The 27,339-nt window shown below is 35.0% G+C and overlaps 1 protein-coding gene across 1 annotated transcript; it reads left to right on the forward strand.

The window, feature by feature from the left end:
• The first annotated feature begins 23,517 nt into the window (after positions 1 to 23,517).
• LOC140776430 (uncharacterized) lies at positions 23,518 to 26,921 on the forward strand. Its single transcript, XM_073120141.1, has 2 exons — positions 23,518 to 23,709; positions 24,929 to 26,921. Exon 2 carries the CDS (start codon positions 24,957 to 24,959, stop codon positions 26,859 to 26,861), a length of 1,905 nt encoding a protein of 634 aa, XP_072976242.1. The 5' UTR covers positions 23,518 to 23,709; positions 24,929 to 24,956; the 3' UTR covers positions 26,862 to 26,921.
• Positions 26,922 to 27,339: the final 418 nt, after the last annotated feature.

The raw sequence follows: 27,339 nt of genomic DNA on the forward strand, positions 1-27,339 counted from the left end.
GGCGGACCGTTCTGGCGGTCGTGGATATCTTTGGTTGGTTGAGAAGGACCGGTAACCATACCAGGGAATACAAATTTTATGCTAAATTATATTTTGCAACCCTTAGGCATAACCGATACTTATTCATGAATTAAAACTCATCTAGATATATTTTACAACTAAATACTTATTTATACATGTTTTGGTCAAACCATATATAAACTAAGTCACGAGATAAGTTATACACTGTTACGATCAGACCATATATGTTAAGTAGAGTCAAATCAAATCGAGTCAAGTTAATTAGTTAGCTTTATCTTATTTTTTAAAATTTAAATAAATTAGATAATTTGCATGTCGATCCTATCCGTTAGGGATTTTCACTCCTATAAATAGAAGTGGACATATGTTGATAATTATCGTTGAATAAATATGAGTTTAGCCAAGTTATTATTTTAATTCTTATTTTTACCATAGTCATTATATCGCATTTATTTTTCTAGTAGTAGATCATAGCCGTAGAAGTACTCCGATCTTCCAGACCCTAGCCATCTTCCTTCAGCAGTAGCCATCAGTAGCCATCATACCTTACGGCCGTCCACCACCCTCTGACAACCACCGTAACGTCGAATATTTACTATTCTGCCCTACTTCAACCTTGCTATATTATTTTAATCATAACTTTTCATCCGGATCTCTGATTGACTTCATTCAAAAACCATTAGATCTAGGACTTTCGAGATTACTATCCTTCAAAATCTTAGAATCATCCTTTAAACGGATCATTCTAGATCTGGTCTGTAACAATTGGTATCAAAGTCGACGTTCCTTGTACAATGATTACCACGTGATCCAAGAAGAACGAGAAAGGAGCGACCATGGAGGACTAGGAACTCATCTCCGTTCCTATTGAAGTTTCTGCAACGCCCCCTCCACCCACCAGCAACTATTGATGATGAGCCGCTAGTGTGGGCAAAAGCATTTTTTAAAGAATTTTTGGCCGAGTTGAAGGAGATTCAAACCGCCCTCAAGGACTTGATCTAGGCGACAAATGCCCTACAGGCCGCCTGCCACCAACCTACGCCACCAGCGCCATCGACCACAATGAAATCCAGCTAACTGTGACTAGGAAACTCCACTCGTGAGGGAGGTGGAGGGGAGCCCCAACCATGACTCCTCTGGCCACGATGGAGGCCCCGTCCACTACAAACCCAGAACATCGTCGACGCGATGCCGAAGCAGCCGGCCACGACAATCCCGATGTCATCTTCCCCACCTGCGGTGGGAGCTAGGCCCGAAAACCCTAGCTTCCCACCGACGGTGATCCAGCCGCTCCCGGCCCCGCCGCCACATCTGGTATCCTCCACGGGACCCCCGCACCCGAGCTTAGGCCATCATTTGCATTGGCACCGATAAAAAGACCGCCAGCGATGGCGGTTTATGTTGCAGCAAACCCGCGGTTGGTGGTTGCGTGTCCGGCACTTCCACGACCACCAGTGGGCTTCCTCAGGCTGACTACCAACTAGTGGTGGCCGTTGCAACCGCTAGCGATCATCGGCCACCATAGTGGGAAGCTACCCCTACGTCGGGGTAGCTACGCCGCATCTTCCCACCACCGCCGTTCCCATGAATAGGGCCAAGCCGCTTCCGTAACTGCCTAGGGCCAATGTACCCGCCAACAATGAGCCATGACCGCTAGTACACCAGCTCGAATTTGGCCTTCCACTACCGCTCGTCGTCATTCCACCTCTATGAGGACCAGGTAGGGGCCAATTATTGGTGACCCACGATTGAACCCAGCTGCCACCGCCCCCCATGCAACCTGTGGCGGCGCCCCTAGGCTAAACTCCAAATTCAAACCTAGGTTTAGGGTTATATTATTTGCATGAAGGTGATGAAGTGTATGAATTTCGAGGCAGGCCAAATTTTTGCGAGCCGGTTCGACCACCTCATGCAAACCAGTTTGGGACCTATGAACATGACCCCGAGTATGAGTACGAGCCCGAGGATGAATGGTGGAATGACTCGGTGGGCCCATACTATTAAACTGAGCCGAACCTGCATGCAGCCCATTAGCGACATGAGTCGAACTCGTGGACTCATGTCCTACATGACCGACCTTGACCACAATGACAAACCATATTTTGGGATCCAAGCTCGGACCGTCAGGCTTGATTTTCTAAAATTCTCTAGAAAAGACCCGCTAGAATGGACCTATTTAGTGGAGCAGTTTTTCACGATGATCCTTCTCTTTAACCTACAATATTTGAATGATTAAATTCAGACTACCTCGAGCAGCATACATGTTAAAAATTTATAATGATCTTCCTATCAATTGTTTTTCATATCCAAACTATTTATTCCTTAATTCACATAGTTCCAATCCAATCATGATCAACTCAATCACTATTGCTACTAGAATATCCACTGCGATCTTCATTTAATGATATTCAAATGCAATGACTTTCTAATAAATTCCAAGTAATACAATAATCTAATTAATAACTCGACAACATAAAACTCCATATCTAACAACGATTAACATATACTCAAGAACATCAACCTAGCATCATATAACTACTAAAGTTCGAAGAACTCACTAATCCATCATACTTGATAATTAAGAATACATAAACATAATTTAGATACATGCATAAAGTACCGTCCAAGAACTAATAAGCTACTAAAATCAATCTCCCAAATTATTCATACTATTATGATCTAATCTACTAATAAAATAGCTAAAACCAATTTATTTATATGGATCACAGGACGCCCAAGAATAATAATTATCAACCTCAATAACATATCTTCTCTTTTACTTTAAATCAATTCATATCCTCAATTTTCTAATTCATTAAAAATAAAAAAAAGTCACAAACTATAATAGAATTATCAATGCTATAATCATCATCTCCCAATCAGATATCTTTATCTCAAAACTCAAATACAAACCTGTAATCCATCACAATTATTAAGATCAATCTCATCATTCAAAAAGCTCGCTCAATAACTTCTGGTAATAATTTAACACGTAAGTCAAATGTTATATAAATGCCAATATAGTCACTTTCTATACATCACTATCTATTGTCTAGCAATATAATAAACATTCATCAATATACTGTATAGAAAAATCATAGTCCTCCATATTCCTTTCATTACCGTCCTATGAAGCAATTAGTTCAACTTCCAAATCATCTATCGATCATTATGCATAGTTATATCTGCCGTATACTCTATATATAATTCAATCTAAATACCTCCTTAGTTGTATCATCAAGGCAATATTATAACACCCAATTTAATATCCATGTCAAAAAAAAAATCATCATATCTCATTTCTAATAAATAAATCACCTAAACCTAGTAATTCCTCAAAGTTTCAACTTAATATTATATTACATCATCCGAACAAAGTCACCGTATATATTAAATAATTTAATCTTATAGCACTGCTCAAAATTATTCTACAACATCATCAGTACTACATAATAATCGTAAATGAATATAAATCTACATATTTTCAACTCAAATCTATAATCGTAAATGAATATAAATCTACATATTTTCAACTCAAATCCAATATCATCAAAAACACACAATCAACATGATATAACATTCTTATCCTCTAAATTGATGCCAAACTAAATCGGTAAAGCATTTTTCACCGTCATACAAGGTATACCAATAATGCTACCACCTTAGCAAATTACTATCACCCTATATAGTTCATCTCATTCACATTCTCTCTATCTAATCATATTCACATAATTAGCAACTTCTAAACTAAACGTACTTTCATGTCATCCAGAAATACATATATTAAATCTCAGGTACTAAAATCATTTATAATCTAGTAACTGTATCCATGTCATATTTCCTATGCTCATTACCCTACTTGGTAATCATCAACTTAAAAATTTAAAAGAGACGTTAATCCTCTAACAGTACTGTTGGACAAACATATCCCTATTAAATCATCCATCTTGTCGATACAATTAAAATTTTATACCTACTAACACAAGTATCTTGCAAACATAATTTATCATACCAGTCATCCAAAAAATTATTTTCTATATACAATCTACAATCATCTATATCACATCACATAATTTCTTTTCCACAATACAAAATCATCATATGTCTTATTCATCCATCCACAATTAATAATTATAATTCATATAAAGAATCAAAAAAGTCTCTCTCCACTTGTGTCCTCTATATCATTTCCTAATTTCAAGCATATTAATGAAAAGATCAAAATTCAAAATGTGCTATATTTATTCAGAATAACCTCAAATCTGCTAATATTAATTCTTCTGCATAAATTACATATCTCCACATGTTTATAAATTTCTATACTTTATCACATCATATGAACACATCTACATCTCCAATATTATGCTACACAGATTATAACACATCAATATCAATAACATTAATGCATGATTTAGTAATATCTCTTCCTATTAGTCGCTCAGATAAATTCTCAATATACCAATATCTTAAACTATTTCTATCGATATCATCAAGTATCAAAACTTAATAATCTCAACATTATAACTTAGACATCTATCTTAATCAATTAATATCAAACTCATCGAGATCGACTATTAGCATAACCCTAAACAAAATCGACAACTAGTGTACTTGATGGTTTGCCAGATCATCTTAAATCTAGGCTCTAATACCACCTGAATTGTAACACCCCTGCCCAGCATGGGCACGTGCACGCCCATGCGCCCACACGGCACGTGCAACGCATGCAACAGGTCGGGTGAGGCCCGTTACGCATAGATATACCCCTATGCTCATATAATCATGACATCATCAAATAAAACATACTAACATATCCATGCTCACATAATCTATCACCAAATAAATCATATTATTAACCAAATAAATATGTTAACATATGAATATCCAAGTCCATAATAATAATACACTAGACCACTATATAATCTGGTAGGACCTACACAGGTCACGACAAACCATCAAAATACAACTAAAATAACTTATACATGAGTATACTATAATCTGACATGTATTATACAAATTATTGTCTGATACAATAAAGTACAAATATAACAAATAACGATACAACTCAACCTCTATACACAATATTATCTATACTGTCTCGCACCTATAGCTCACCTCATCATTTTAAAATATCTTATCAGGATATCTCAAGTCGCTATCACATACCACATATCTAAGGGGGTTAGAAAAGAATAAAGAAAACTATGAGCAAAAAAAATTAGTGAATAGACCTTACCCCGAATCAGTAATGCTAAACAGAGAGTAAATCGTACACTAGATAATATGAATCACATAGGAGGATTATGTTATGAATGAGTATATGATTATATTCTCAATAATATATAAAAATAAAAAATAGATAACATGTCATAACTAATAAAAGTATATAATCCTCAACGATGAATAAATAAATCTCCATGTCATACTATCATTATTGTGTGTGTGTAATTATAATTATAAATAAACATATAAGTATAGATAAAAATCTAATTATAAATACATTGTGGTTCTCACTCTATTTTAATTAATTAGGAATTATGTAGTATTTACTTTATAAAAATAAATAAATAAATAAATAAGCCTAGTATCTTATTTGTTACAAAATAATATATAATAAATTATTAGAATTGTTTAAAATGTATATCATATGAATATTAGTGTACAGCTATAAACCTAATGATTATGATTTACGAATCTATCTATTAATCTAATAAAAACATAAATAAATAAATAAATAATAAATATAAGTATTACCTATATATATGTGTAATAGTATAATAGTATAATCATTAATTATACTAATTATAATTAATAATAATCATACTAAAGAATTTATATTAATATTACAATAATTAATATCTAAATAATCTATTTGCGTTAATTAAGAAAGAAATACCTAACTAAATAAATAAACAAAATAAATAAATAAAAACAACGCCACTAGTGCTGGGCTCGGCCCAGCACTGCTTGCTACGGCCCAGCACTATTGCAAGAACAAAAGAAGAAGCTGAGAAAGGAGAAGAAGAAAGAGAAGAGGAGAAGAAAGACAAGGGAAGGGTGCCAGGCCAGTGGGGAGGGGCTCGGCCGCTGCTGGCTAGTCAGCAGCCAGCTTCTCACCGGTGGCTCGGCTCCGACGAGCCCGAGCCCAAGTGAGAGGGAGAGAGAGAAAAAAAGTTAGAGAAAGAGAGCGAGAGAGAGGGAGAGGAGAAAGGAGGGGACAACGAATCAGGTGGTTGAAGGCGACAGTCATAGGGGGAGAAATAGAAAGAAATAGAGAAAGAGAGAGGGAGAAGGAGGCTCACTAGCATTGATAGCATGTCGGCGGTCTAACGATAGAGGAAGAGAGGTTGACGGGGAGGAGAAAATGACAGAGAGAGAGGTGGTGGAGAGGGCTTGGCAGTGACTAAGGCGGCGCGAGGCCCAGCTCGCCAGCTGGCCTGGTTAGGTTGGCTGGGCCGGCAGCTGGGGCGCGTGGCGCCCTTAGCCTGCCAGCTACTGCATGGCATGAGGCCAGCCACGTCGTGCCATGCACAAATTTTTTTTATTTTTTTTATGATTTTTTATTTTTTTTATATTTATATAAAGGCTAAGTTGTTACATTTAGGCTTTGAGGCCTACTACTTCTGACGATGCCTTCTCCTTAGCTGTTATGATAGAGTCCAAGTTAGATCAACTGAACCAGATCCCCAAGGAGGAGAGAAAAAGGCAGCCCAAGCCTACGGCCCACTAAAGATGGCATCTGCCCCGACTCATCCTGCGTTGACAGCTCAGCCTAACCGATAGATGATCTTGCACTACTTTGTACCCAATGACTTGGAAGAGTGCTGAAGAAAAGACTTATGATTTTACTATGAGGACCGATTTAACCCCGGTCATAAATGCAAGCGCCAACCAGCCGACATCATATTCCTAGGCAGACTCGAGAAAGATGAACCCAAATCCACTAATTGGCACGACAAGTTATTTGAGTACAAAGATGTGGGAGACTAGTCACCCTTAGGACATGGTATCAGAAGCATGGTGGATTGTTACGATCTGACCATATGGGTTAAGCCAAGTCAAGTTGAGTCAAATTAGTCAAGTCAAGTTAGTTAATTAGCTTTATCTTATTATTTTGAATTTCAAATAAATCGGATAATCTGCATATTGATTCGATCCATTAGGAATTTTTACTCCTATAAATAGGAGTGAATATGTGTTAATAATTATCATTAAATGAATTTGAGTTTACCAAGTTATTATTTTCATCATTATCTTTTATCGTAGCTATTAGATTACATTTATCTTTCTAGGAGCAGATCATAACCGTATAAGCATGCCGATCTTCCAAACCCTAGCCATCTTCCTCCGCCAGCAGCCATCCTATCTTACGGCCATCCACCACCCTACGACGATAATTGCAACGTCGGATATCTACTATTCTGCCCTACTTCGACCTTGCTCCACTATTTTAACCATAACTTTCCATCCGGATCTCTGATTAACTTCATTCCAAAACCATTAGATATAAGACTTTCGAGATTACTACCCCTCAAAATCTAAGGATCATTCTACGGATATATTGTTTTGGTCTGTAACATACACAAAATATTATCACAAGTAGAAAGTATAATAAAGTTATACATATTTCCTAAGAAGATTTTTAGTACAATTAACATACTTATTCATAGTTGATAACCAAATATAAATGCTTACATAAACTTATTCAATGTAATCATTATATTTACAATCGAATAATAAAATGTGAGTAAAGTTATAGATATACCTAATTCACATTTAGGAGGTGTGCATCAAGTTATCTTAAAAGAATTAATGCAAGAACCAAACGAGGCCTTAAAACTAGAGTTTTCAACCAATATAGGCATGCACACCAAGATTGTACCCAAATACGGACTTACAAACTTATTAACGTAAGTGACTTCTAATACACGTGGGCGTCACGTAGATATATTAATAGAATCATTTTCTGAAATAGCAATTTCAAACAATAAGAATCGCTTTTGCAGTGAGCATTTTTTGTATCCTTAAGCAAATTAGATGGTGGAAGATATATAATTGAATCATTTTGCAACTATAACAGCCTAAAAAAAAGAGGGAGGTGTGAAAAAGTGCGCTACAATACCTTCTTCTCCCCACTCTTCACGTTGTTGTTACGTGTAGAAACCGACCAAAGTCTTCGATGAGATTTTCCAATTATCTCACCATTAATTCATAGAAAACATTAGCCTTCGTCATCCCTTATAAAATCTCGTATCTTCTTAGATCCTACTATTTGTAATCTCAACACTTCTCTCAAGTGTTCGACATTAGTCATGTGCCCCTAGAGCCTCGCTGGAGCAAATGAATCCTATCTTTGACTTTTTCAATAAGCCATCTTTTCTTTTTTAATATTAATTTGATTTTCACCAAATATTCGACCTTTGACCTTCAATTTATGGTTTAGCTTTCATCGACAAAATTTACTCATCGATGACCTCCGTTCAACTTGCGTGTACCTAGAAAGTTTTGTCTTATTATTCTCGTGGCATTAGTGGGTTCTTAGACTTTCCATTTGATTTTCACCGAGTGACCTTACTTTGCCGGTTCTCAACTATTGTCGGCCAACGTAGTCGACCCCTCATGTGTCCACCTAGCCAATCACTTTTTTCTCCATGAGTAGAAGATATAGGTACCTTTTGCTGAGCCCTATGGCCTAGATCATTGAAGTGATGATCTCCATGGCCACCAGCCATGGAGTATTGGTTGCTCTTCAGTCGACCATAATGTTTTGGAATGGTTCCCATACTAGTTTCACCCTTGTTTTAGGTTATTAGCCTCTTCCCTGGTTGAGTAGAATATATCCCTCCATTTTGATCTCCTCTAGTGTTTTTCTAGGAAGAAGATAAAGGAAAAAAAGAGGTGTAAGTTGGGTAACGCCCAACTCATGCTCAGCTCAGGTTGGGCCCTTGGGCCCAACTAGTTTCTTCAGTTGGGCTAAGTTTTGCATTGTAGTTGGTTTGCAGCCCAACCATATATTTTGCCAAAGGTTGGCCCAAATGTCATTGTTGTATTTTAATTTTTATTGTCTTTTTAATCATTCAGTTATTTTAATTAGTTTTTAGCATTATTAAATCAATATACTAAATATAAATTATCAAAAAATGATAAATTATTTGTTTATAAGTCTTTATCAAGTTAACCGTGACAAGATATAAATTTAGTATCTTTCATATTTAATGCAAGTGATATTAGTTATTTAAACTAAATTAAGTCAATAGTAAGTGATACTCTTAATTTATAGTTAGAATAGCAATCTATCGACAATATTGTATAACTATTTCGTACACTTAATAACTCCTTACATTAGCATTAATAGTATCTTTACCTTTTGAACAAATAATTTTAAGAATCTCATCTAAACCTATTTAGAACTTTATTAGCAGTGTGTAACTTGATTGGTTAGTTAGATCTAGATGAATTTTTTTCACTCATGTCTAGTAATAAGTTTTATTTCTTGCTTTAAGGAATTGATTTAGCTTGATCGAGCCATCCTAAAATTTATTAACAGTAGAGTTAGTTTTAAGAATTTATATATTAAATTCTTTTATCTTTTTTCAATCAAACTTTTATTTTGAACTCATGAGTATATGCATGTTTATTTTAGAGGAACTTTCAAATTTAAGAAAATAAGAATAAGGAATAGTTTTAGGTTTTTGTGTAGTCGTCTTCTAGTATTTGGTCCTCTAAAATCCGCTCATTATTTGCCACTTAAAGTTTCTCTGTCATCTTCACATTATATTTCTTCAATTTGTATGATTCCTCGAAAAGCACATTATAAGCAATTTGAATATTTATATCAACATCCTCGTAATTCATATATCTGTTTGAAATAATCTCAGAAGATATCTTAGTAGTAAATTAGAAAGTAAAGACGATATGCTTGTCCTGATTCAAGTCATATTCTTCTTTGTAGTAACATCTGAATTTTTCCTATGTTGCTTTGGTGGCGTGGCCCAAATTTTATAATTTAGATATTCACGAGAAAAGTGTTGGTAACATTCGCACTCATAGCGCTTTACTCCTTCACTTTAATATCCTTTAAATATTCCAATTTTGAAAATAGCAGACGGAGTTGAAGTAGCTAGGAGTAGAAGTTTTTTCATTTATAGAATTTTCTTTTTTACTACGTTCTTTTCATGTTCCCTGCCATATTATTAGTGTTCTTAAAAGAACTTCTTAATATACTCACCATTATATTATCGTCTATTCTGCACACTCTTTTAGATAAACTTTTATTTGATTATTGTATTATTCTCAAAGATTGATAAGTGATATATAATATTCTGTAAACTTACCTAAATTTAAAAATAATAAATATGAACATATAATTTATTACTATAGTAAATTATAATTACTATTTAACCACTAAGAGTACCAAAATTTCGCGATGCTGAAAATTCTCTATTGTTAAGAACTCTTCCTCTTTTGTGTATACTAGTTGGACTAACTATAGCTTCATTGATTGCATCATGACTCTCCTAGTGATCCCATTTTCTTTGCTTATGTTGCAAATAAATAAAATAATATGATAATAGCTAATTAAAAGATGATATTGACTATAACAAAGTAACATACTAAACAATCAACTACGAAAGCATAATTCTTACATACTTGATGAAATATTATATTCTTTTTACTATAAGATCTACTATTTGTCAAATAGCATCTTTTAGTAACCTTCTATTCCACTATGAAATATTTAGTAGTTTCTCATTTTTTGTAATAAACTTATATCTCTCTCTCTGAGTACTGACTTATAGCCTTGATTTTTTACCATAGAAAACAATGCATTGAGTATAAGGTGTGGGATATGGTTAATATATGTTTTTATAAATTAGAACTATTAATATTTGCTTCATCATAGTTGGCTTTTGTTAGGATTATTTTAGGAGTAGAATAATTTTAAATTAAGACTGTAATTCTTTTAGTTTGAAATATTAATTCACCAACTACTCTAAAGGTTTAAGCTATAAAGAACAGTGCGTTTTACTTTTCGTATTCTAACACCTATCTTCACTTCTAGGCTAAAATATTTCAATAGGCCCAAGAAGTGGATTTGATTTAAATGAGTTGAGTTTTATATTTTTAAGCAAAAATAGGTATAATGGGATTTGAACTCGTAACCTCTAGCTCTGATACCATGTTAACTCACAAACTACTTTAAAAACTTAAGTTGTTAGAAAATATGGTGATTTATATATTTTATATTATAACATGAAATTATCTTATGTGACATGTGAGCTATCCAACATTATCATTATTATATGAACAATATAAACTTACACCATTACTTTATTTTCTTGATGCATTAATTATTCTAAATAATATAACTAATAAAGATAAAATAATGCCTCTTTCCAGTTTGTATAACTTGTTATAACTAGTTATCCCATCGAGCCATGAATCTTTAACTAAGAGTGGATCCGGTAATTACATTACCATATATTTGATGAATAACCAAGGCATAATATTTAAATAATTAATTATTTCTAACATATATTGTAGATCAAATATAAATATCACCTTTCCTCTACCATGTCCATATTTAGCATCAAATTGATTTCTCTTGAGATTTTTATTTTCATCCCAATAAATCATTAATGGATATCTATGATCAGCATAAGCAAAATCAACCCTAATAACTTGAATATGGTTTAAGTATGAATACCGTATGTAACTTTAGAAAGTTTAATAAAATATTATCTTAATTATTATAATATATAGTATGCAACTAAAATATATAAAATTTATATACCAATTACATGAAATAGAACCAAATTTCCTTGTAAATTCTTTATTTTTTCTAATTTATAAAGTGTATGTTTTGTAAGTAGACACTCAAGAGTAAGCTTGACTCAATTGTATTCTGAGATATGTGCAACATATTCTATAAGCCTTAGATAGTATGGTCGAACCTCATCTTTGGCGTTAGAAGTCAGGATTATACTAATCATTAACAACATAAATTGTCGAATGAAATGTTCATCAACTGCTTCTGTATCCTTTATAGATTCAGGATTATACTAATCATCAACAACATAAATTGTCGAATGAAATATTCATCAACTGCTTCTGTATCCTTTATAGATTTTATTAAAGTACTAATAGTAAGTCTTTTCTTAGTTGGGTCTTGATATAAGATCAAACATAAATTTATTTGGTTTTTTTTTTTAGTTTTTCCAATGATATCTATTTTATGCCAAATTCAGATAAACCCATTAAAAAATGATCATCCAGTATAAAAATAGGAATACATGTATTCTCAATTCTAAATATTCATGTACTTGAATCATACGCATAAGCTAGCCATTGATATAAGATACAACTTAACTAATTGGCTGCATATAAAGAATGCAAGAAAATCTTAATTCTATTTACTAAAAAAATCCTAATTTATGATCAAGGTAAAGTTATAACAAGGTAGCTATAGCCTTAAGAAAAACGTAATAATATTTATGGAATTACTACTATGAAGATTAGGTCTCAATGTAGCCGATGCCATGCAGGTTGATCCAGGTTCGTCGTTAAATATAATCATTACATTAATATTGCACATCCAAAACCCCCATCACAATATGGGTGGCGACCAAGATTTACTGTGGAGTTATTAGTCCGCATCAATTGTGACACTAAAGGATAAGTGCTAATATATTAATTACATATATAATTAGAGTAGATATGATAAGCGTCATTTGATGCTCATGATCAATGCTCACATTCAATGATCTTACAACAAGTTTTGCCCACTAAAATTATAAATTTAAAGTTATATTATAATTAAACCAAATTAATTCAAAGTCTATTAAATTTTTTACTCAAGCATGCATTCTCAATATAACACACATAGTAATTATAAGCTCTTACAAGTATTAACAAATATGAATTGGTTTAATTGATACTATCGAATCAAGAAGTTGGTAGAAAACTGTTTATGAAAGCCTAAATAAAGCAAAAAAGTGACTAAGATATATCATTCTATTATAATAAGATAATAGACTTATCATTATTTATTTAATTATCAAAGTTCTAGAGACATAAATGAGATAACAAACCTTTTTAGATTGGTGCTTTCCATGTTGGATGAAGTGGGTTCTTTGATCTAAGGAAAAGATAACAATCAGCCAACTTTTATTGATGATGTTATTTTAACTCATATCACTTTCAACTCAGTAGAGAGAATGAATGAGAAAGAGGGAGAGAGAGAGAGATAGGGCTGTTAGGATTTTTGAAAGTCCTAATACAAAGATGGGTTGACCTCTTCATACTCTTGATACATCTATAATAAAAATTATAATTAACATCTTACATTCCCTCTATATGACAAAGAAAGTCCTCTACTTTTATTATTTACAAATATAGCTCTTTATTTGCTATATCTTCTTGACTATAAAAATGATATAAGCTTTTATTGATATTGATAAGCTATTCATTCTTGTTTCTACTTATTGGGCACAACTTTAATTACTTAAAATAAATTACTTATTCAAGAAGAATAGAAAATTATATTTATTTAGAAACTAAAATTTTAATTTTAATTACAATTAAAATAATAAATGTAGCTGTCAAAATGCTTTTTAACAAATTTGGATTTTAATATAATTAGGGCCGTTAAAGTAATCAAGACGGCTGAGCTTGGCTTGAGTTATTAAGCTTGGCTCAAAAATAAGTTGATTCAAGCTTGATTTATAGAATAAGCCGAGCTTAATCATAAGCCAGCTCAATAAGACTAAAAAATAATAATATATTATTTAATATTATGTAATATATAATATATATGACAAATATGAACTTTTAGAACAATATTTAAAGGATTATAATATACTATATTAGTTCTTATAACTTCACCGTTGAATCACACGTTATTTCAAGTTTCAACCATGATTTAAGCATGAATCATGCTTGATTTAATCAAACTTAATCAGTCTTGATATAGGCTTAAATCAACTTAAAATTGCTTATTGATAGGTTATTTTATGCTTGACTACTAAACTTGCTCAAAATATGCCTGAATTGATATTTTTTCAATTCAAACTTGATTTTATGATAAGGCTCGAAATAATTTCAATTCAAGCTCAATCAAACTTACACAGCTAAATTTTATGGGTTGCATATCATAAATTAGTTGATCTACCTAACCCAATTAGGAAAAAAAAATTGTATTTATTGTCTCAATCTATTTAATCCATTTAACTTGTTTAACTTGCCAATTTGCTTATGATTCAATAATCTATTTATGATAAGAAAAAGATGATTATGACTTGAATAACTTATTTAGCACCTTAATAATCCATTTCTAAATCATTTATAACAATAATAAACTTGTTTATAGCTCAAATAACTTATATATGCCCGACTAACCTATGTAACATGATTACACACGTTTATGAGATATGTAACTGTTTACTAAACAGATTATGTTCGTGCTTAATATTTCAAGTTGCTTAATAAATGGATCGTATTTAGGTTCAAACCTGATAACATTTCTTTTCATCTATTTGTGATTTACAGCCTATAGTTTTAATATTTACAAATTACACCCTACGTTTTATACCTATATGTTCTATCAAACAAAAATAATAGTAGGTATTTTCTTTAAATATTTGGTAAAATGTAGAATTTGAATTGTAAATATTGAAAAATATAATTTGTAAACTAGAAGTAGATCAATGTGTTAAATGAACGTCCCTCCATTTTACCTTAAATATCTAATAGGTTTTCTTAGAGCATCTCCAACCGATGCTCCAATATGGAGCCAATATGGAGCTATTACAACTAATTTGTTTCAATAGGTATAAATTGAGCCATATATTTTTATCAAATATCAGTAGAAATGACCGCATGTGTTTTACCAAACAGACTATTTTGCAAATATTTGGTAAAATGTATGGCTCGGATTATAAATATTGAAAATGCATGATGCAAATAAAAAATAGATGACAATATAGGGTGTTAACTAAAATTTGGTAAATACTTCGATACCCCTCTAAAATTTACAAACATAATTTATCGGCTCTAATATTCGGTTTTCATATCCGATATTGAATTTTTCGATACCAGTTACAACACTACCTAAAAAGGATAGCACATTAGTCAAGAAGATTAGATTATGTACACCTAACTTTTGGGTTATAAGTTTTTCTATTTTTAGTTAAGATTTTGCTCGCTTAGATATGATTATGATAGATATAATTAGATATTTATTATAGAAGATATCACTCAATACTAGATAATTTAAGTTTGATTCTTTAATTTTATAGGAGATAAAATTTAATTTAAATTTGATTCTTTATCTCTATATGTTATCAAATTTTAGTTTAAATTAATCTTAAACTAATGAGAGATACATATAAGTAATACAAAAATAATTGACGAGATAGAATTTAATTAAACTTTCATCAAGTTAGCTATAAAAAGATATCAATACCTTTATTCGGGTGTATATACATTTCTCGTAATTAATGGTATATTATTAAGGTATAATAATTATCAAAAAATAACGTGAATGGTTTTCATATATATATATATATATATGCAATTTAAAAAGATATATACGTAAATAAAAAAAAATTAGGGTCTATATGCAAAATATCGAACCGATTATAGGACTTAAATTTTTAGTGCTCCTATTGTACCTTAAATATATTAACCGTTAGATTTTGCTTTACCTTAGAAAGATAAAGATAGATAGTTATGTTTGGAACGGAAGAAGCTCTACAAATTTACCTCAATTTTACTTTAAATCCAGAACCAGACTGAAAAAATACCTTACATGTTACCCAAAAATCAGACAGGACGTTCTTCTATAAATATTCGATAAAAATAGTAGGGTTCAAATTGTAAATAAAAAAAATTTAAGATGTAAACTAGAAAGTATTAAAAAGTGCAAGTGTTAAATGAAAACTTTGCTTGCTGCTTTAAGTTGGACTTAGCAGGAGAATATGACTAATTTATCTTTACAATTTAAATGGGTGATTATCTTTCGATTAATTTTACAAGAGAAAATTAGTAATTCTTATTAAAAGGTTGCCTGTATCTCTATTGTGTTCCAATCCCCCCCCCCCCCCCAGTCGAGACTGTTCATCAAGAGTTGAGATTAGAAGTGCACGAGAATAATAAGATACCAGAATCTCCTCTCTTCTCTACGCAAAGAAATCCCATTTCTGATAGCAGCCCAGGTGAAGAAGATGTTATGGCGTGGGTTGATATGTCACCAAATAGCCAGATCAATTCCTGCTTGGCAAGTCAGAGGTGTTATAGTGCTGCATGTCAAGGGGCAAGCACTCTTAGTTGGGCTAGAAGGTCTTTTTGAGTTGGAGTGAAAACATATGGATATTGGATGGATAGCATAATTTAAAATTATTCCTATCTAAACGGATATGGATAATTTTCATATAGAGGATCGGATCATTTTAAATGAATTATGATATTCTATTTAGACATAATTAACACAAAAATATTAAGAGTTTCATAAAAAGTAAATTTTTTATATGTCAAAGGCATAAAATTTGAAAAAATAATCTCTACAAATAATATATAATACATCATTAGTAATAATATCAATATTTACTATTTAAATAAGCAAACTAAAAACTGTAAATCATTCAAAAAAATATGTGGGTAAATGGATATCCGATATTCATATCTGAATCCAAAAATTATATCCAACCCATATTCGAATCCGTATCCCGATTTTTTGTAAAAGATTCCATTCGTATCCAAATCAGATAAGAATTTTTTATTTGAATATAATCTGAATTGGATCAAATAGCGGATCGGGTCGGAGTTAATCCGACCAATTTCACCCCTAGTTTTGGCTCTTCAGTGATAATATGAAAGCGGTTAAAAGTGGTAAACCAATTAGAAGATCAAGTGGGAGTGGAGAATTATCACAATTTGTGCAGGAATGTCTTAGGTGGATTTCAAACTTTCCTTCACCTAAAAGTTTGTTACATAACTCGTTGCAACAATTTTATGGCTCACACTTTAGCCAGTCTAGCGAATTGAGATCATGTTAGCAAAGTATGGTCTGATCTACCTTCATGCCAAAATTGTACTCCTTTATGTTTACATACTGTTTTTTTTTTATTAAAATATTGCTCCCCATTTGGTAACAATAATTATGGTAAATATTATTCCTCTTATTGCGTCTTTCCCAAGATTCCCAACCTTCTCAATTTGGATCACCCGAACATACTCCTGAAACGAGTTGGCCTAGATTAGCTTATTGCTAAGCTTCAATGTGATAATCCGCATTTAAAATAATAATAAAATAATAGAAAAGATAATAATAAAGTTAGAGGTAATTTGTTTGATAATTAGATATTTATTTCTGTCCCTTATCTTTTCTAATTTAAGATTAGATCGAAATCTTTTACTACTAATATCTCTTTAAATAAAAAAGAGTATAAAATCATATGTTATTAAGACTTCATTTTTTTTCATCTATAAAAAAAAGGATTTTTTGCACCAAAAACCTACTTGGTTTTTATTTTTGTGAGCGAAGATTGTTTTATTTTTCTTGAGGTTTTTTACCTCTTTTTCTTCCAACTTTGCTCTTTTTGAATCCGAGTGTCTCATTAAATGCTGCAAGTAGATGAATCAATATTTTTTACGTCAAAATAATATGATTGGACTTTATAGGAACGGATTGAGCTTCTTCTTCTCCTTCTTCTTCTTCTTCTTCTTCTTCTTCTTCTTCTTCTTCTTCTTCTTCTTCTTTTTCCTATTGTTATTCAATTTGGGAACTTGGAAATTTGTCGTCATCATCTTATCCCGACCCTTATTCATTCATTATATTCGTAAGAATATAATATCTATCTGATTGTAATATGAGGATTTTGTTTCACTATAATGATGCTATTCTTTTAGACGATAAGAATAGATTTTTGCATTATAAGGGCAATAGTATTGTTCACAAAAGTATAAGCTAATATGAACCGTGCATCTGCTACCCGATCAAGGTCGAATGCAAGAAAGCAGCCCGCGTAGTCGGAGGAAAATAATCATCAAATATTCTACCATAGATAGAAAATTATAAAACCAGGGGTATTTATGCTTTTTGCAGATTCTGATTGCAACTGGAACGAAAATATGCAAAAAGTGGGGGCGATATTGAGGGTGACGGGAGATGGTGATGATGGGGGGAGGGATGATGGTGATGGGATGGATGGACCATAGTGTTAAGGAGAAAAGGATGAGGGAGGAGAAAGAATCGAGATCTCAAGGAGGTGGGAGAACTCGATAGACAAGGAAGATTAGAAGATCACCGGCGTCGAGGCGCATGGCTAAGGCTTAAATGAAGGGGAAGGAAGATTAGGGTAGAGAGGAAGGGAAGGGATAGAAATCAATATTCATTCATCATAACCCTTTTGATTGCCATCCACACCTTAAGAGGCTAAATCGAATAAGCCAAAAATGACAAATAATAATCCTAGAAATAATAAATTCTCGTCGATCATGTTGAACGCGGAATTCTCGTTCTATGCCGACGTGAACATATGCAGGCGTTCACACGTGGGCATTCGAACGGGGTCAAGTGCGTTCGAATGCACAAATTACGTTCTTTGTCAATGCGAACTCCTACAGGCGTTCACAAGGGGCGTTCTAACACGGGTGTTCGAACGCGACAAACAGAATCTTTATTTTTTAAAAGAGATAATTAAAATAATAATAAGAGTAGACTCTCATAAGGTGTATCCATGCTCGAGATGACTCGATGGGTCCGAATCACATCATTCCACCATGCTTCCACTCACTTTGTCCTCAAAGTGCAAATTCAAGATATCGCTCTATCAAGGTTGCCTCCGGTTCCCATGTGACTTGCTCCTGTATCTATTCGATCCAGCTTACTAACACCTTTGTGAATATTCTTCCTTCATGTCTGACCCTCCTTCGTGCTAGGACCTTCTTTGGAGCGAGTTCAACTGCCTTTTGGTTCGGGCTCGGGTAGTTGTGCTGCAACTTACTCAACTGGACCAATTTGAGCTCTCAAGTTGAATACATGAAAAACCAGGTGAACTCGGGATGACTTGGGTAGGTCTAACTTATATGCAACCGCTCCCACCTTCTCTAGGATCTAAAATAGACTGTTACAACTAGAGCTAGATTAAGTTGTATCGAAAGAAATAAATTTGTTTTGGAAGAAAATGAGGCTTTTCTTTCGGGGGGCATTCAAACGTCGGGGACCATGTTCGAACACACTATGCAAACGCCTACAGGTGTTCACAAATACAAAGAACGAGATTTGTGCGTTTGAATGGCTTCGAGCTCATTGCAACGTGCTCGTTCGAATGCTTGCACGCTTTTGCAAAAACAGAGAATGAGAATTCGCGTTCAAACGGCCTCAGGCGCGTTCGAACGCGCTGCGGTGGGAACACTTTATTTTTAGGATTTTATTTCTGTTGTTTGAGTCCAAGGATAGCTTGTAAGTATTGTGGAGTGCACCCTAATTGGGTTACGATGCAATCATATCTTCTTCTCCTATCTCTCTCTCTTTCTCTTCTTCTTCCTTCTTGCCCTAACTTTTTATTGTCCCCTAGCCTTCATTGTTTAGATCCTTCTTCTCGTCTGTTGCGGCCCTACTTCTTCTATGAGCGACCTCTTTCTTCCCTTTATCATATTCCCTTCTCTAATCGCAAATATCCCTATTCACATATCATCTTTTTCCTCCTTTTCATCACCATCAAGATCTCCCTTCAATCTAAATTACCAACCCATCCCTCATCGGTCCGGTTCGTAATGGACCAAATAAGTCATGTGCCAGCTTTTGGTTCTAAATAGTTTGTACTGAGATCTGCCACTACAGTTAGAGTTGAACATATACCCAATCGCTATAACTTCATAGCTTCTTTCCTGGTGTTTGCGATCATACACTTACTTCATTCGGTTATGTGCCACTGCTAGATGAAGCTTGAGCATCTTGAGTACTTCGTCATGTTCTACTAGTACCTCATCTATGTCGGTAGAGTTGGGTGTGCTCGACCGGTCATATGATCACAATGTTGGGGCACGCTCTTATAGACAACCTCGAAGGGGGTCATCCCAATAGCGGTGTGATGAGCCGTGTTGTATGAGTACTCCGCCCAGAATAGGTAAGCTAGCCATCTCTTCGATTGCTTCTTGGTGAAGCATTGCAACTCGAGGCAACAATTAATGACTTCAGATTGCTTGTCAGTATGTAGATGATACACTGAGCTCATTTTCAGTTCAGTACCTTACTGTTTGAAGTACTCTTGTCAATAGTGACTCGTAAAGATCAGATCACGGTTTGAAACTATTGACCTTGGCATTCTATGCAACTGGGTTATTTCCTTCATAAAAATTTCTGCTACCTTCTTTGTAGTGTACCGTGCGCTAGAGCTGAAAAGTGCGCACTCTTTATCAACCGGTCGACCACCACCATTACCATCATATGTCTTTTGACCTAGTCCTTTAATGAAGTACATCATTACATCTTCCCAAATTTGCTCCAGAAATGGGTTCTAAAGGTTCCTTCATGCCCTGCAAATGGAGTATCGTGGAAGTGGTGAATCAAAGTCACCCATAGTTCGGGTTTGGCCGGTACTCGTACTCGCCCTTAGTCTAGTAGTAGACCGTCCTTCACATCTAACCTAGGATAGCTAAATGGTTCTTCCTCTACCTTCTTCATGAGCTCCCTCATCTCTAGATCTTCCACACATGCAGCTCTAATCGCTGAAAGGAAAGGAAAGACCGGGATAGAAATCATGGCTAGGTTGACTAGTTCAGGTTGCCACGATAGTGTATCAGCAACCCGATTTTTAATTCCATTCTTGTACACCAATTCGTAGTCATAGCCCAACAACTTTTTCACCCACCGTTGCTATGCCGGAGTGTGAATCCATTGCCCAAGGAAGTAAGGAAGATTTCGCTGGTTGGTACGCACCACGAAATGCCGACCGATGAGGCATGGTCTCCATTTGGTAATAGCGTTGATAATGGCTAGCATCTCTTGCTCATAGGTAGACATTATATGGTTCTTCATTGACAATGTCTTACTCATGTACGCCACTAGTCACCCTTCTTGCATGAGGACAGCTAATTCCAGTTCCTAACGCGTCACATTCTACCACAAAGGGTTTGGTGAAATCAGGTAATGCTAAAACTAGAGCGGTGGTCATTGCCTTCTTCAACTCTTTAAAGGCCTTCATTGCTGCCTCGATCTAATGAAACTCTCTCTTCTTCAGTAATGATGTCAAGGAAGCAGTGATCTAGCTATAGTTGGCAACAAATCGACAGTAGTAGCCCGTCAATCCAAGGAAGCTCCGTAATTCTTTCGGTGTCTTTGGGATCTGCCATTGAACCATGTTTTGCACCTTATCGGGATCGGCTTCCACTCCCGCCGCTGAAATAATATAGACGAGATACTCCACTCTCGACTGGCCCCATAAACATTTGGACTCCTTCACCTTTAGCTCATTGTTCTTCAAAATCTACAATACTTCGCGAATGTGAACAAGATGCTCCCTCTATGAGCGACTATACACAAGGATGTCGTCAAAGAAGACAAGCACAAACCGCCTTAATAATGCCCTAAAGATGTCATTCATTAACCCTCGGAAGGTGGATGGGGCATTAGTGAGTCTAAAAGGCATAACCTTGAACTCATAATGCTCGTCATGTGTGCGAAATGTGGTCTTGTGCACATCCTCAGGCTTCACCCGGATTTAGTGGTAGCGGACACGCAAGTCTAACTTACTGAAGTAAAAGGCCCCTGAGAGCTCATCCAAGAGTTCTTCAATGATAGGTATGTGATACCTATTCTTTATTGTGATGGCATTGAGTACACGGTAGTCTATGCAAAATCGTCATGTTCCGTTCTTCTTTCGCATTAGGAGCACCGGTGATGAGTATGAGCTCCGGCTTGGTTGGATGATTCCATTGTCCAGCATCTCCTTGACAAGTATTGTGATCTCTTCATTTTGCACAAATGGATATTAACAGGACCTCACATTAGCCAGTTCCACTCTAGGAGTAATCTCAATACAATGGTCTTGGGGTTGAGCCGGCGACATGCCGCTTGGCTCCTCAAACACCTCATTGAATTCCTTCAATAAAGCGAACAAGTCAGCGGATACTTCTATCTCTTCTCTCTAATATTAGGCTCTTGATAATTATTGGTATACTTAATGAATTGTATCGTGTCTACGAGATTTTCCTCAAAAAAGAAAATTAGTACCACCAAATAATGCCCAAATGTAAGGAATCAAACAAAGAGTCCAACCAATTAAGATATCGTGAGAGCTACTTGAAGCAATCTTCCAAAATTATTGCCGAATGTAAAGATCAATTAATTTTGTTTCTTGAAGACAAGCAGTAGAGCATTTGGAATCATAAATAACATGTCTAACATGTTGTTACTTATAGGGTAATCCAAATCAGGAAGACTGAAAATCTTAGAATGAACCACAATAGGAATAAAATCTTTTATGGTTGTTGTTGCCAAATCGAAGAAAGTAGAGAAATCAACGCTAGCCATAATTCTTCATTAAAGAGGACCACCCAATTTGATGAGCTTATTTATGCTATTTGATATGACTTTGATACAACACAATCCTATCCTTATTTATATATATATATATTTTTTATTTTTGGATTGAAATATATTGATGGTCTCAAAAAGTAAATTTAATTTAAATAGGTAGAGTTTTAATATTTACAGGAAAAGATATATATGTAGAATTTGACTAACTATAGTAAAATATTTAGCTGTTAGAGAACACTAAGTTTTACAATTTTATATTCAACCCCAATAATAACAAACAATGCAGTCTAGAGATCAATCTATCATTTTTTTTCCCCTTTATGAGGTTAGAGTGACATATATATATATATATATATTCAAATTTATAGGTGAAATATATGAGTCTAAACTCATTTGGAGGAATAGATTCTATTTAGTTTTGTCCTTAATGAACCAGCATACCAGCATAGTTGAAAGCGGTTCTCTTTTGTTGTCGCTGTTAAATCACACTATCCGAGAGCACATACGAACACCGAAAAGTGGAATGAATGAATGAAACTCATATATTCATCTAATAATTAATTTGAAAATTAGACTTAATTTGCAACTAGATCATTCAAAGTGATAACGTGCCATTTCAAAGTGCTTTACTATAATTTAATCTAAAATACAAGTAATAAATAGGAAAGTTTTTTATTTAAATCCTTTGAACTATCACTATTATTATAATTACCTAAATATACTCTTTGAATTAAGAAAAAATATTAACATATATCCCTTAAAGCAATAAAAATATTATATAAAAGACGACGTTAGCTTAGAGGTCTAAATAAAATTAATTTCGCTGTTTGTGCATTCACGGGCAAAGTTCAGGTCGACCCGTAACGATCTAGTTGAGTCGAGCCGTCGGACTCCAACCATTTCTCTCCATTTCAGTTTAATACTCGCCTCGCGCCCATATGGAAGGAAAAAAAGGAAACAAGGGGAAGGATCGAGGAGAGAGAAAAAGTTGAGAGAGAGAGAAAAAAGAGATAGAGGGAAAGATCCGCGTCGCTCGTCCCTTCGTCTTCGTTCCACCCACGCCTACAAAAACCCTAACCCTAATCGTCCTCGACGATCACGAATCATTTGCGCGCGCTCGAAGTCCGGCCATTTCGCAGTTTGTTCAGGTTAGTCAGTCACCGGATCTCCACAATCTACTACCTGCGATCTCGTGGTCCGTTGTTGTTTGAGTTCATTTAGCTTGGTTTGATTAGTTTTGAGATGGAATTGTGCCAGTTCTCTTGATCTCGTGTTCTACGTGCTGCTTCCATGCGATTTTGGATGTTAGGATGCTTGTTTTTGCCTTTGTGCGTTTCCCTCGGACGGATCTATTGATGATTTTGTTTGGAAATAAAGCATGGGGATTATTGATGCCTGTTGCTGTAAGACGGATCAGGCAAAGTGGTAATACATCAAAAAATTGTATACCTTGCCATTTTAGCTGTCCCTCATTGATTTGGGACCAGATTTCAGGCTCAATTTGAGGTGCTTTATTTGTTCGTCATGGTTAGGACTTGCTTACTTTAGGTGGATTTTGGATTCATCTGCATATGTTCACTTTATTGTTGCGAGGGGTAATGGTTTGAATAATTCGCAGTCTTGTCATCTTTATTGTTGCTATACTGGAGATCTATTCGGTAATTTGTTTTAGTGATATGAGATGCTTCACTTGGCAAGGTATAGAATCTGGTAGACTTCTCTCGTTGCACTTGTCATCAGTATGTTGAGATGGAAAAGTTCATCTTGAAGATGTCAGTTTTATGGCAATTACTAGAACTTTTTTGTGAACTCAAGTAGCTGGAAAGAAAAACTCTTCTTTCTCCTCAATGTATACATGTCTAGACAAACCTTTGGAGCTTTGCTCATTTCCCGGAAGTTCCTTAGAATCTATTAAGGTAGATCTTTCTCTTCACCAATTGACTTACAGGGACATGGTTACTTATCTTACTCTTGCCTTAATTTGTCCAAGCATTTTAAACTGTTTAAAGGAGTTACAACCTCAATGATGACAAATGCTCAGAGAGTGGCCAAGAAACTTTTATTATTCCCTCTTCACACATCAGATAGTAAAAGGGGACACATACATATACAGGGAAAAATATTACACATTGCAGCCTCAATTTTCACCCTAGTTCATTAGGAGCCAGATCTATGCACCCTAGTTCATTTACATCTACTGCTTGTTGTTTTGTGTCCTATTTTTGTTGTAAATTAATATTCATACTCATGATTATGATTATGATAAGGAAACTTGATCTTGCATAAAAGTAGCATTTCTTGTATTAGTGAGTGTCCTTGTGAAGGTTGATTTGGAACCTAAGCAACAATTACACTGTTAAATTGCAGGTCAATCCTGTGTTTATAATTCTTAGGAATGCCTCCAGCATCAAAATCCAAGTCCAAGGACAAGACAGCTGCAAGGGCAGCAAAAGAACAACCCAAGGATTCTTTAAAACCATCATTACCTCCTGCTAATGGTGCAGAAGGTGTACCTGCAAGTGCATACAATCCAATTTCTGGTACATTTCATACTACCAAGGCATCTGCTGCCCCTTTTGTGATGGTCCAAAACAATGGTAGATTCAGAATGATAGATGAACCGGACGAAAGTTCTGCTGGTTCACTTGGTACAACAGGCGATTTTGACTCTGCTTCCAACAATGATAGCTGTTCTGGTGAGTCCGAAGATCAGAAGGAGAAGACTACTAATACTGCACAGCGAGTCGAATGTATTCCCGGATGTGATACTGATAAGCGTGATAAGATTCGACAAAAGAATGAGCGGAAGCACCAACGCCAGAAAGAGAAGCGGGCCCAAGAGTTGCATGATCGTTGCACTGGGTATCTCATGTCTAGGAAGCTTGAGGTACTAGCTGAGCAGCTTGTGGGCATGGGATTTACCTCTGAGCAGGCAACGATGGCTCTTATACAGAATGAAGGCAATCTTGAGGAGTCTGTTGCATGGCTTTTTGAAGTGGGTGAGGACAATAAGAAGCAGATTGCAGCAAACTTGGAGTTCGGAGCTAATTTGAAAATTAATATCACTGACGAGCTTGCTAAGATTGCAGATCTAGAAGTGAAATTTAAGTTTACAAAACAAGAGGTCGAAAGGGCTGTTGTTGCCTGTGAAGGTGATTTGACAAAGGCTGAACAGACCTTGAAGGCACAAAAGCAAGAACTGGCTGCTGCACCATCAAATTTGCAAGCATCAGGTGATCAAAGTACTAATAATAAAGTGGTTATATCTGCTCAAATCCCAACTGTAAAAGCTCAAGTCAAAGGAGTTACTTCAATAGGCACTCAACAACAGAGAAGAGATGAAAGAGATGTCGATCATACAAGGTCCCTGGTAAATGGAGCTGTATCTCAAGAAACAGCAAATAAAAACTTGCTAAGAAGAATACATCAGCTTAAAACAGACTTGGGAGGACAAGTGGCTGCTCCCTTAGACTTGAAAAGATGGTCAACACAGATATCTAATACATCAGGTTCATACTCCCTGTCGCCTTCACAGGCTGCAATACCTCCAACAAAGTCAGATGCAAGGTACATAATGGCAGGGAATGATGCCAAGACTAACATGAAAGGGGGAGCTTTGAGAGAGCCTGTGATTGTAATGCAGAGACCGCAGAGTATAAATGCCAACAAGAGTCTTCCATCCACTAGCCTTGGTATGAGTGTCTCACCGCCAGCTTCCTCAGGATGGTATTTCAATGGAATGCCCGGCATGGTGGTAAGTGAGGCTTTGGGTCATGGCTTGCATCACGTGGGTTTGAATGGTTCTGCTACTCAACGGTTCATCCCTCAAAGACATTTCCAATCTGTTGCTTTAAATCCTACTGAGCCTGCTTCATCCCGGTGGGGTGGCTCTTGGAATTCTGGAGCAACACCACCATCTTCACTTGCTATGCCGTCCTCGCTTGGACTATTTACTGGGTGGGGATCCTCCTCTGGATCGTCATCTTCTTCACCTGTTGATTGGAGTTCCGGTGGATCGACGCCTTGTGACTATACTTCCATTGACTGGAGCCTGGACATGACACTCTTGAAGCCATCAGTAAAGAGTGAAAGGTTGTTAGACACATGGTCAACCATGTTTATGGGAGGGAAGATTGCGAGGCCAGCAGATGGGAATGGTGTGTATATGGGAGGCTTTCGTGGTAGCTCTCTTGTGACAGATTCCTCGTCGTTGGCTGGATCTCATGAGTGGACTTCTCCTTTTGCAGCCAATGATCTCCTCGGGGCTTCCAGAAAGTTTGTAACATCCCCTTCCCTGTAGGGTTAGGGAGTCTTATATGATGAATAAGATGTGTGGGACATTGTCCGATTTCCTTCTTTCTCTGTTGATTGAAAAGTTCCAATTTCTTTGGTTTTAATCAGATTACACCTTTTGTTGATTCATCGTGTGAATGAAGAATTGACATAACATCTTTATACAGCGATTCCGGATCCTACCGAGGATCGCAAGAGCCAGAACTAAGAAGTTGGACATTAATGCCTCGACTAAACTACTTTAGAAATAAGATAAATTCTAAAATAGATAATTTTTTTTGTTATTTTTAAAATAAGACCATAGGTTCAGAAATGATTATCTTTATATTTATTTATATTTTAGAATATATATGTAATAATTATCTGTGATATAAAATAAAGAAAAATATTTAAAAAAATATTTTATATTTTATGAAATTATTATGAATAATTTTTATTTGATATAAAATAAGTTAGATGGAATAGATATGAAGGGTATATTCGTA

The sequence above is a fragment of the Typha angustifolia genome, chromosome 14 (genome assembly GCF_048772165.1).
Source record: "Typha angustifolia cultivar Huaian chromosome 14, ASM4877216v1, whole genome shotgun sequence".
NCBI classification, from domain to species: Eukaryota; Viridiplantae; Streptophyta; class Magnoliopsida; order Poales; family Typhaceae; genus Typha; species Typha angustifolia.